Raw genomic sequence first — 13,997 nt, 5'->3', positions numbered from 1 at the left:
ATTTGAGGGCCCTAGCGTCGCTCTGTGAATTTTAGTTTCGAAGGAGGAGAATGTAATACATGTTTTCATTTTTAGTCTTGCAGCAAACATGCCTTTATATCTCAGGAATTAACGTTAAAAGAAAAAGTGAATCGTAAGCTAAACGTTTTGGTTTCAATTCTCGGTGGTGGCATAAGTTTTTTTTTTTTAAACTTTTAAAATCATTACTATATATTGGGTCCAATATAAAATAATAATAAACACGAAATCTGCATTAATCAAAATATCATATTTATATTTATGACTGGGCAATGCTGGGCAGCCTGCTAGTATATATATATATATATATATATATATATATATATATATATATATATATATATATATATATGTGTGTGTATATATATATATATATATGTGTATATATATATATATATATATATATGTGTGTGTGTGTGTGTATACATATATATAATGTGTATACATATATATATATATATATATATATGTGTGTGTGTGTATACATATATATAATGTGTATACATATATATATATATATATGTGTGTGTGTGTATACATATATATAATGTGTATACATATATATATATGTGTGTGTGTGTGTGTGTGTATACATATATATAATGTGTATACATATATATATATATGTGTGTATACATATATATAATGTGTATACATATATATATATAATGTGTGTGTGAATATATATATATATATAATGTGATAATGTGTATACATATATATATATATAATGTGTATATATATAATATGTATATATATATATGTATATATATAATATGTATATATATATAATGTGTATATATATATATAATGTGTATATATATATAATGTGTATATATATATAATGTGAATATATATATATAATGTATATATATAGTGTATATATATAATGTATATATATATATATATAATGCATATATATAATGTATATATATATAATGTGTATATATATAATGTGTATATATATAATGTGTATATATATAATGTATGTATATATAATGTGTATATATATAATGTATATATATAATGTATATGTATATATATAATGTATATATATATAATGTATATATAATGTATATGTATATATAATGTATATGTACATATAATGTATATATATATTATGTATATATATATAATGTATATATATATATAGTGTGTATATATATATATGTATATATATATATGTATATATATATGTAATGTATATATGTATATATATAATGTATATATATATATATATGTATATATATAATGTATATATATGTATATATATATAATGTATATATATGTATATATATAATGTATATATATGTATATATATAATGTATATATACATATGTATATATATAATGTATATATACATATGTATATATATATATATATGTATATATATAATGTATATATATAATGTATATATATATATATATACAATTTGTATATATATATATATATATATATATATATATATATATATAAAGCTTAACGTCTGTGTGTGTGTGTGTCTAGTCACGAATAGGCTCCTATATGGTTGACTATTATAGAAAAATGATTACATAATGATAGAAGATGTATTGAGACACAGGAATAGGTATGTTTGATCTGGCATAACGATGATTCATTAAACTTGTGGGGTCTGCGTATGTGCCTAGTCCACAAAGTATGGAAATAAAAAATGAAAAAATTTAAAAAAAACAACGTTTACAAGTGTTTTTGATATAGATGTACATAATAATACTTTGATAAGTATGTTTTAACTTAAATAGGGATGGTATAATAAAATTGTAGGGTCTGTGTTCGTGCCTGGCCTCCATTGAATGGAAATAGGCACAAACTTTAATAAAGACTTTTCATATCTATCTGTGTTATTATACTTTGAGAATTATGTTTCAGTTTGAAGAAATATGGTATAATAAAATTATGGGGTGTTCGTTCAAGCCTGACCTCTATAGAATGTGTTGTGGTGGCACATATTCATTTACATTTGTGGATAGTAATTACACAAAAATAGGAAGACTCAGTAAGTCTGAGTGTGTGTTCACCAGAAGCCACCGATGGCCGCAGAGAGCAGATATGCTTCTCCAGCAAAGACTCTCTTATTTGACACCTGTAAACCTTTTCCTTATTTGATCTACCTTTGTTTGTTGAGTCTTGCTTTCTACATTACTTGTTTCAACCTGCAAACTTAACAGAATGGAAATATGTCACAAATTTTTACAAGGTTTTTTAATATAGATCCACAGAATATTGTGATAAGTGTTTTAGTGTGAACAGGTATGGTATAATAAATTATGGGGTTTATCTATTTTATTTTTACTTTCATCATATTTTGCTTTGGTTTTGAAACCCCCAAATTCAAAGCTATCTCTTTTCAACTCTTCCTTTCCTTAACCTATCATACTTTCATAAATCAGAGTCCATTTTCTGTAGGCTGTTTTCGAACCCAGTCAACGACGGGTACTTTTGCTAGTATATATGTATGTATATATATATATATATATATATATATATATATATATATATATATATATATATATATATATGTATATAAATGTTGTGGTGGCACCCACTCATTTATATATATGGATAATATTACACATAAATAACAAGACGGTTAGTCTGAGTGTGTGTTAACCAGAAGCCACCGAAGTACAATGCAATGGTTGACCTTTCTAAGGAATACAAGTTTTGACAAACAAAATAGTCATAAAAACAGATTTCACACTAAAGAGAAGTTCGACTAAAGCGGAAAAAATTAGTAATTCAGCGAACGTTGGAAAGCGGTAAAATATTTTCCTCGCAGAAGTACAACACTAAAAGAAAGAAACAGTTGTTTCCCAAGTTCGAAGAACAAAAACAGCATTCAGGTTAAAAAAAAAAAAAAAGTAACCTCGATTAATAGTATCCTTCTTTAGAAAAGGAAATAGTTCTTTTGGGGTTTTTTCCTGTTGACGCACACGATTCTGTTGGGACTCTTCAGTGAGCTTTCGCAGCATCCAACTAAACCTAAGGATGTATACCTTTTTTATTTATATCTATTTGTGAGGAAAAGAAAGCAAAAAAACAAAAAACAAACAAACAAACAAAAAGAACTCTTTCATTCTCTGAAGGATGGTTTCATCTAAAATTAATAAGAAATATTTCAGTTAAAAAAGAAAATGCTTGCATGTTAACGTGTTTTCCAAAACAATTCAAAATAAAAAATACAAAAAAGGAATAAAATAAATAGTTTAAACTCGTTTCAAATGCAAAGAAACCCTAATAATAAATAAAAAAAATGTCATATTCAGAATATATGTGATATATCGGCTTATTTATTACATTCCAAAAGTCACATAAATAGATCAAGTAATAGCATTTGTATTGGATTTACTCCTAAACTAATTAACCGATCATTAAGAATATTAATGATGTGTATATGTTTATATATTTCTATATCTTCGATCCACTCCTAAATTAATTAACAGATCATTATGAATTTTTAATATGTTTATATGAGTATACATTTGTATGTATTGGATCCGCTCCTAAATTAATTAACCGATTATTATTAAAATAAGTTACTAAAATACTAGTCACGGGGGAAAAAAGACAAACCAAAACCGCTAATTGCAGTCTCAAAGGAAAAAAAACAAAAAAAAAAAAACTCGAACGTGGCAAAAGAGACAATTTATGCCGTTTCTCTTGGAATCCATCTTGAAACCCCCCCCCCCCGACAAACTGTAAAAGTGAATTTTTGTTTTGTTGTAAATCGACAAACAAATTCCTAAATTACGAAGAGCAAACGTAAGAGAAAGTAACATACGAAAAAAAAAAGTTCACCAGTGGATTCCCTAATTGCTGTTCTCCATTAGCAAAACATCAACTAAAGAAATTTTTTTTTTCTCTTCGGTATTAAAAAATACCGCAGTTAAACTAAAATCAAGACAGAATTTTTTTTTTAACTGAAATTGTCACTGGATAACGGATATAAGACAGTAAAACATCACGTAAGAAAAAAAAACAAAAAAACAAAAGAAAGAATTAAATGTAGTCCATACATTTTATTTTTTTCAATTGTGACTCGAGTTGAAAAATTTTTTTTTGTGGAAAGAGTTGTACTTAAGTCTGCTGTTACTTATTAGGAAGTGCCTAAAACGGAAAAGTCAATCGTATTTGGTGGTTTCAGTAAAAGCCTCAGTTTTTTTATTTTGGGGTTGGATGAGCTTGACTCGCTAGCGAAATGAGAAAATGTTATTCAAGCAGCGATATTATTATTTATTGAAAACAGGAACTCTGAACAATTTTGTTGTAACACAAGCCATTTTATATTTTAGAATACACTAAAAAAAAATGGAAGATTTATCGAGAATGTTATTTTTGCAGATGCAACAATAGGCACAAGCCAAGCGAGATGAACGAAAAGATGAGACATTATTGAAATGGCAACTGGAACAAGAAGAAAGGCAGAAGAAATTACAATTTGAACATGAAGAAAGGCAAAATGAACGTTTTGCTAAAACACTAGAACTATTAAAGACTAATCAAGAAAATGTCGACAGTACTAATTTCTCGCATACAACTATATTTAATAGCATGGACACATTTAATTATGTGCTGAAGGAAGAAAAGAATTTTGAATCATACTATACAAGATATGAGGATGTCTTTCAACTGGACTGCAAAAGTTGGCCAAATAGCCAGAAAGTGAGCCTCTTACTCAGAAAGTTGAGGGTAGCAGAACACAGTAAATTCATAGATTACATACCACCTAAAAAAACTACGGAATTAGATTTCATGGAAGCTGTAAAATTACTGAAAGAATTACGGATGAAACATTATTATTAATTCTCAGTTTTCCTTCTCAAATAACATATATATATATATATATATATATATATATATATATATATATATATATATATATATATATATATATATATATACGAGCAAACAGTTAATAAAACATGTTAAAAAACATTTTGAAATGAGTTAAAAACATATTTAATCTGAAAAGGAAACACTAGATAAGTGGATAGTCCTTAATCCGCTGAGTTTCGAAGAAATACTTTCCTTCTCATCAGAGGGTAGGAATCAGCAAAATGCGGGATTGGATTTTGCATGTAAAAGTATTTGATGAAACAACAAGTAAGTCAAAGATTTTACTTGATAACAAAAAAAGTGAAGCAGAGGGAATATGGTGAAAAAAAAGTGATTACTATTATATATATATATATATATATATAACTACTTCGTTTAGTCACATAAAATAAGCCACATAAGTCTGAGGAATCACCATATATATTTTATAACTTACTATATATATATATATATATATATATATATATATATATATATGAACAAATGATTAATAAAACATGTTTAAAGACATCTTGAAAAAGAGTTAAGAACATATTTAAATTTTAAAAAGGAAGCACAAGATAAGTGGATAGTCCTTAATCCGCGGAGTTTCGAAGAAATACTTTCCTTCTCATCAGAGAGTAGGAATCAGCAAAATGCGGGATCGGATTTTGCATGTAAAAGTATTTAATGAAACTACAAGTAAGTCACAGATCTTACTTGGTTAAAAAAAGGGTGAGGTAAGGAGAATAGGAGGTAAAAGAAAAATGATAAAAAAATTTCACATGAATGGATAGTCCGGTGAAGGGTAAAAAATCCAAGAATGGTAAAATCCAAACACGGTAGAATTAAAAATTTCCAATCCAACAGGTAAGTTCCAAATGGTCCAAAATGATCCAAAAGGCAGAATTCCTTATATATATATATATATATATATATAGAGAGAGAGAGAGAGAGAGAGAAAGATAGTTTGCTTGAAGCATTGCTAGTAAATAGATATGGAAGAGTATAAGAAGGCTATAGCAATACAGGAAACCGGTTGTTGTATTGGTGTGACGTATGAACAAAAATGGAGAAACAAACGAATGAAATGCGGAAAATTCTGCGTAGCTTAATTGCCATATATATTTTCAAATCTTATATATATAAAGTACATGTGTAAAAAAAAAAAAAAAAAAAAAAAAAAAATTAATTTGCCTAGTCACCTATTATAAAGTCAGACAAAGTTAATCAATAACATTTGGCAACAATTTTCTGGAAGTAAACCGCTTCAATATACAGTAGAACCCCGGGACAAGGCATTAATCCATTCCAGGATTGGAGCTTTAAGGTGAAATCACTGTATGGCGGGGATATTTATTTGCTTCCCCACTGAGCAAATTAGGCACAAGGCCGTTTTTTAGAGATTGGGGAAAGGGGGAGCAACTCCCCGGGGAGTAGGGGAGCTGGATAGTGACAATTGGTATGAAGGGTTGCCCCTACATTGACCAATAACTGACTGCTACAAGAGTAATGGTCTTATATGTGGCGTTGCCCCCAGATATGGTCTTTGATTGCAACATCTGCCGGAACAGATACTACACTTTGATCTTGGCCAGAAAAAATCCGATCGCTGTATGGTGGGTCGTAATCAAAATTTTATACAGTATATATTAAAAATTAATAACAAAATACAGTACAGCGTATTATACACACGTATATAATCTAATAACGTTATAGATAACACCGTAAGGCGGGGCACACACCGTAACCAGAGGCTGAAAAAACATCGTATTCCAGATTGTAACCTGAAAAACGCTTCCTTGGGCCACTGTATCCCGGGGTCCTACGATAACAAATTACTCAGTAATATATCGAATTCATTAATACGGACTTTAGGGACTTTTTTTATAATGTGCCTCTAAAAATTACTATTTTTTATTGTTACAAATTACGATGCTTTATTTATATAAAAAAAACAAAAATAAATTCTTGCATTTGTTATTATAACTTTAGTAAAGGTATTTTTTTGTTTAAACAAAATAATACATTTCCACTAAGATTTAAATAAAAAATAATTGCTTCATTATATTCCGCGATCATTATTTGATAAATATTGAAAATTACATTAAAATTGGTTAATTTCCTGATTTTTGGTGATTTTTTAAGTAAAGGGAGGGGTGAGCATCGGCATTCATTTTGCCCGTACCTAAATTACTGCAATGATTAAAAAAAAAAAAGTCAAAGCAAGAAAGACAACTCTTGAGTTTATTTTTTTCGTTAGAGTTATCTGCTCTTGAAAAGATCACGTGGTTTGATATATCTGCAAAACCAGAAGGCGATTTTCTTTTGCGAAGATGTCGCTAATAGGAAACACCGCGAATAATGGCGATATCACCGGTGAGTACATACTTTAATACAAGGAAAGGAAATACAAGGATCGTGCTTGTATCTCGTGTTAGTCTGAAGTTTGTAAACCCGCTGATAAAAAAAGGACATTTAAACAAACAAAATTATTTCACCTTTTTTCTCTGTCACAAGTGACGTAGTTTCTGCTTCTTTTGTGACCGGAAAACTTTTCAAACTTACGTAAGAGCTGCAGCTGCAGTCTGCACTGAAATCGAAAAATGGGGTTTGTTTTACTGTACACATAGATTCGAAAAAGTTGTCAAAAAACAAATATATAACAAATAAATGTTATCAAAGGCAAGATAAGTTACCTTTCTACCAAACTGGATAATTTTCTAGTGTTTTTATTTAATGTAACATGTTTATTCAGCTCGAAAAACATATAGTGTTTATTGATGTATTGGAAAGTTAAAAATGGCGACCGACATTCTCTTTTACGCTGTGAGTTGGGGAAAAGGAGTTAAAAATAAAAAAAAAACAATATGCTTGTGATTTTAAAATGTTTAAGTTACGTATGCTCTGCTCTGGTGGTGTAATTTAATTTTCATTGAGCTTAATAAACCGTTGCAATTTTAAGATGGTTCTTGTATGTTTTTTGAGCTGTTTACCGTATTTACCGATGTATTGGAAAATTTAAAATGGCGTCCGGACACGGTAAGTTTGGTAAAAGGAGTTATAAATAAAAAACTAGACAAAATACTGTTAGAAACTCGTTCAATATATGTTAGGCTGACATATAATCGGTGGGTTTATAACAGTATTTGGCATATTTATTTATTTTTAACTCCTTTTCCCAAACTTACCGTGTGAAAGAGAGAGTTGGGCGCCATTTTAAATTTTCCAATACATCGGTAAACACTGTTTTTCGAGCTGAATAAACATGTTACATTAAATAAAAACACTAAAAAATTATCCAGTTAGATAGAAAAGTAACTTATCTTGCCTTTGATAACATTTATTTGTTATATATTTGTTTTGTGACAACTTTTCGAATCTATGTGTACAGTAATACAAACCCGTGCTAACATAATTTTATTATTTTGAAAGCCATTCTTAACATGGGAGGGTGTTTTGTAACTATTCTGTGCTTCCACCGAACAATTTAATAATAATAATAATAATAATAACTAGTGGGACCTGTGGAAATTCCACAGCAGCATTTTTCATATGTAATATATTGTTGCTGGGCATGCTGTGAGCGTTCTGTTCGGCATGAATGAAGGCACAATCATATTATTCTACTTTTTTATTAAAACTGTATCGCCACCTTACTAAAATAATAACTTTGATATATTTCCTGGGCTGATTATTTCATTACAAACATACCGGTCAATTAACTTACATTTTATCATTTTTCATAATTATTGAATATGTTACTATGTTCGACAATAAGTTTTCATAATTTCAACCCACATTATCGCCCCTCCCTTTACTAAAATATTAAATTTGATATATTGTATTGGCTGATTATTTTATAAAAAACACAACTATCAATTAACTCATATCTCATCATTTTTAATAATTCTTGGATATGGTACTAATTTTGACAATAATTTTTCATCATTTTAACCCACCATATCGCACACCTTACTAAAATAATAACTTTGATATATTGTCTAGGCTGATTATTTCATTTCATCAAGTAACTCACATTTCATCATTTTTCGTAATTCTTGGATATGTTACTAATTTTGACCATATTTTTTTATAATTTAAACCAACGTTGTCGCCCAACCTTACTAAAATAATAACTTTGATACATTTGCTGGTCTAATTATTTCATTAAAACACACTAATCAATTAACCTCCATTTCATCATTTTTCATAATTCTTGGGTATATTACTAATTTCGACAATCATTTTTCATAATTTCTACCCACATTACCACCCCCTCCTTAATAAAATAATAACTTTGAAATATTGTCTGAGCTTATTATTTTATTACAAACACACTAATGCATGAAATCACATTTAATCATTTTTCATAATTCTTGGATATGTTACTTATTTCGACAATCATTGTTCATAATTTTAACCCACATTTTCGCCTTTCCCTCTTTAATAAATAATGACTTTGGTATATTGTCTAAGCTGATTATTTCCTTACAAAAACACCAATCAATTAACTAATATTTTATCATTTTTTCGTAATTCTTGGATATGTTACTAATTTCGACAATAATTTTTCATAATTTAAGCCCTCCTTATCTCCTCCTCCTTTACTTATATGATAAGTTTGATATATTGTCTAGGCTGATTATTTTATTATAAACACACCAATCAATTAAATCACATTTCGTCATTTTTCGTACTTCTTGGATATGTTACTAATTTCGACAATCATTTTTTATAATTTAAACCATCCACATCGCCCCCTCTTACTAAAAAATTACTTTGATATATTGTCTGGGCTGATTATTTCATAAAAAACACAATTATCAATTAACTCACACTTCATCATTTTTCTTAATTCTTGGATATGCTACTCATTTCAACAATTATTTTTAATATTTTTAACCCACATTATCAACCACCCACTACAAACATAATAACTTTGATATATTATCTTGGATGATTATTTCATTTCAAACACACCAATCAATTAACTCACATTTTGTCATTTTTCATAATTCTTGGATATGTTACTAATGTGGACAATCATTTTTCATAATTTTAACCCACGCCATCGCCCTACTTACTAAAATAATAACTTTGATATATTGTCTGGTCTGATTATTTCATTGCAAACACACTAATGCATTAAATAACATATCATTTTTCATAATTCTTGGATATGTTACTAATTTCGACAATTATTTTTTTATAATTTAAACCATCCTTATTGCCCTCTTTTACTAACATAATTACTTTGATATATTTCCTGGGCTGATTATTTTATTATAAACGCACAATCGATTAACTCGCATTTAATCTTTGTTCATAATCCTGGATATGTTACTAATTTCAACAATAATTTTTATAATTCAAAACCCAGATTATGCCTCTCCCTCCTACTTATATAATATATTTGGTATATTGTCTGGGCTTATTATATCATTACAAACACACCAATCAAGTAACTCACATTTCATCATTTTTCATAATTCTTGGATATGTTACAAATTTCAACAATAATTTTCATAACTTTAACCCACTATGTCGCTCCACCTTACTTAAATAATAACTTTGATATCTTGCCTTGGCTGATTATTTCATTACAAACAAATCAATCAATTCTGGGTATTCTCATAGTATATATGTTTCACCTATCTTATCCAATCCCGAGTGACGTCGCATATTCTGCTAATATATATCATTCACCTATCTCATTTGATCCCGAGCGATGCTGAGTATTTTGCTACTATGTGTTTTCCACCTATCTCATTCAATACTGGGCGACGCTTTCTGTTAGTATACATTTGCACATCTCATTCAATCCCGGGACTGACTTCATATCCGACACCCCACTGTTGAAAATATACATTAAATAAAGTAATGTTTTAATTGTAAACTGTTTCAGCCATTTCCGGGACTGACTTTATATCCCCAACCCACTGCTAAAAATATACATGAAATAATGTAATGTCTAAATAGTAAACTGTTTAAGCCATTTCCGGGACTAACTTATAATCCCCACCCCACTGTTGGAAATATACATGAAATAAAGTAATGTATAAATCGTAGACTTTTTCAGCCATTTCTGGGACCGACTTCTTATCTCCCATCCTACTGTTAAAAACATACATTAAATAAAGTAATGTCCAAGACGTAAATGGTTGCAGCCATTTCCGGAACCGACTTAATATTTCCCACCCCAATGTTAAAAATATACATTAAATAAAGTAATGTGTAATGCGTAAACGGTTTCACCCATTTTCGGAACTGATTGTATATCCCCCACCCCACTGTTAAAAATATACATGAAATAATGTTTGAATCGTAAATGGTTTGAGTAATTTCCGGGACTGACTTCATATCCCGTAACCCACTGCTTAAAATATACTTGAAATAAAGTAATGTTTAAATCATAAACTGTTTCAGCAGCTTTTCGAAAGTAATACATAAAAACATTAACATGGTTAGGGATTAGGCAACCATTGCTTCAACATGAATTTCTGGGTGTAGTATCAGTTTCAGCATTCCAGTGACTTAATTCCCCCCATTTTTGGTCTTGGTTAATGGAGGAGAAATCCTTCAGTACTGATACAATTTTTATTTTTGTTATTGACCAGAGTGCCCCTTTTGGCGAGCTGGTTTTCCCCTAAATTTTTAACCGACTTCATGTCCAAATCCGCCCTTGTGGGGAGTCAAGTAAACAAAAATAAAAATAATCAGAACGGACATTTTTCAGGGCATTTTATAATTAAATCAGAAATAATTTTTTCCAGTTATCTCGCAATTACTTATAACGTCACCAACTAACTTCGGAAGACCCCCTCCCATCTACTTTTCTTTTATATCATAAGTTTCTTAAAACGTGACTAGTTAAAGTTCAGAATAAAATCACGCTTTCTCTTAACGGTTAATTTAAAAAAAAAATCTTCTGAACGCTATTAAAAGTTAAATTCTTCACTAGTTTGCAGTTTGGAGACGGAAGCGTTGTTGTGATAAGTGATTTTCTCTACTAATTCGCACTTTTTATTTTTAGATTCAAATATTAATAACTACATTTTATTTCAGTATTTAATTTATGTATTTCTGTTGTATTAAATGCTAGCTTTTTTTCTCGTCCATAAATGTTTATTTATCTACCGAGTTGATTGCAAAAATAGATTACGAAATTGTACTCTTTTTAGTTCGTGAGAGGGGAATCTATCACCATACTTTCCCTTAAATACGTCAGTAAGTACAATACTTAATAATTTTTTTTTTTGTTTTGTTTTTTTAATGGAGAGTAGAAAACGCATTGTGGATGCGTTATCGGCAGCTCCTGTTACTCTCGCTTCTTCTTATTTGTCCCTCAGTCCTCATTTTGTAATGAGTGATTTTTCTGACAAAGGGAGAAGAAAAAGCTGTTTTCTAGATTGGCAGTATTTTGCGCGAACAGTTGGCAGAGATGGTCGAAATTTTCTGTTCCTATGTCTATCCTTGTAGCCATGTCACTAGTAAGGGTGCTGGAGGTAAACGTTTTGTCTGGGCTGACGTTATCCGCCTGATAGTCAGGGACCCGAACCTTGGATTAACCACTAAGGAGGCTGTCCTATCAGCAGGTGCAAAGTACTGGAGCTGCTGTATTGCCATTTGGTGAATGGAATCTGGACCATGCAGTAGCTTCTGGTGGGGCCTCTCGATGCCATACTAGTGGGTAATTGTTACGGCTTTACCTTATCATGTGCTACAAAAAAAAAAAAATTCTTCGTTTCTTTTTCTCTCTTAGTTTCCCCTCTCTGTCCTGCTCTAAGTAAATCTGACGACCTAGTCCACAAATTCCAAAATTTCATCATGACAAGTTTCAAGAAAAAATACACGATTAAACCCGGTTCTCCAACTTCCAACGTAGACCCCTACTACCATGTCTCCTTCTCCAACATCAGGGGTCTTCGTTCTAACCTTCCAGAGGTTGAAACCCAATTACAGGAGACTAAACCAGACCTTTTATTTTTAAGTGAAACTGGCATTGGACAGGCTATTTCCCTAGATGAGTTTGCAATTACAGGATACTCTAACTTAACTTCTAAATCTGACCCCCAAGATCGCCATGGGCATGGAATATGTGCCTATATTAAAGATAGCTTTCCTTGTGGGAGGGACATCTCCAGGGAAGATCCTAACTTACCCTATATGTGCTTCCGGGTTGCTTTAGCTCACACTACTGCATTTATATTTACTCTCTATCGCCCCCACAACAGCGGAGTTACTATCTTTCAAAGCATATCTGAGAAAATTGACCAAGTCCTTTCTACTTATCCTTCAGCTAACATTCACGTATGTGGAGACTTCAATGTTCACAACGTCGAATGGTTGACCCACTCAAACAAGACCGATGATGAGGGGAGGTTCTGTCATGATTTCTCCATTGCCTATGACCTCACTCAGATTGTTCAGGAACCTACCCGTGTGCCCGATAATGACGGCCAGTATGCGAGCCTACTAGACCTTTTTCTCACAACTTGCCCTGAACTATGTTCAGTTTCTGTTCTGTCGCCTCTTGGATCTTCCGACCACTCTGTTGTATCAATTAAGATAAAAATGAAATGTAATAAGTCCCCAGACGTACCTCTCCATCGTACAGTATATCGATACACTAAGGCTGACTGGGATAGCTTCCGTACATTTATATCTGATCTACCTCTGCATTCCATGTTTAAAAAGGATGTGTCCTCTATAGTATTAGACCTGACTGAATGGTTAATTGTAGGTATTGACCATTTCATACCCTCTAAAAAGTTTCAGCAAAAACCTAACAGCCAGCCATGGTTCTCTCCAGAATGTGCTGCTGCCATTGCGCACAGAAATCACTTTTTCCACTGCTTCAAACGTAATAGATGTATGGAAACTAAAGCCGTTTTCAGGACTGCCAGCAACCATTGTAAGAAAGTAATAAGGAACGCAAGAGAGTTGTATGCTCAATCTGTTAAGTCCAAAGTAGTTGAGCAGCGGCTTGGTTCCCACCAGTTTTGGCAAATAGCAAACAGAATCCTGAACAGAAGCGTGTGCTCCATCCCAACTATTATCAATGGACCTGAGGTAATCTCGTCAGCATCAGACAAAGTCAAACTCTTTGTCAAGAACTTTGCAGCTAATTCTACCCTTTG

The 13,997-nt window shown here is 30.8% G+C and overlaps 1 protein-coding gene across 2 annotated transcripts in view; it reads left to right on the top strand.

The window, feature by feature from the left end:
• Positions 1–7,097: 7,097 nt before the first annotated feature.
• LOC145271179 (uncharacterized protein C1orf50 homolog) overlaps positions 7,098–13,997 on the top strand; it is a 76,057-nt gene continuing 69,157 nt past the window's right edge. Inside the window, exon 1 of one of the 2 annotated variants that reach the window (XM_080126718.1) lies at positions 7,098–7,233. In XM_080126718.1, coding sequence (XP_079982844.1) covers positions 7,191–7,233 — 43 coding nt within the window. In that variant the 5' untranslated portion in view covers positions 7,098–7,190. The remainder of the gene's footprint in view (positions 7,234–13,997) is intronic. The other variant, XM_080126719.1, reaches the window with a different exon arrangement.

The sequence above is a fragment of the Euprymna scolopes genome, chromosome 46, assembly GCF_053919585.1.
Source record: "Euprymna scolopes isolate OS-2025 chromosome 46, ASM5391958v1, whole genome shotgun sequence".
In the NCBI taxonomy this organism is placed as follows: domain Eukaryota; kingdom Metazoa; phylum Mollusca; class Cephalopoda; order Sepiida; family Sepiolidae; genus Euprymna; species Euprymna scolopes.
The sequence above is the reverse complement of the archived record's forward strand: the minus strand, read 5'-3'. Positions and strand labels throughout refer to the sequence as shown.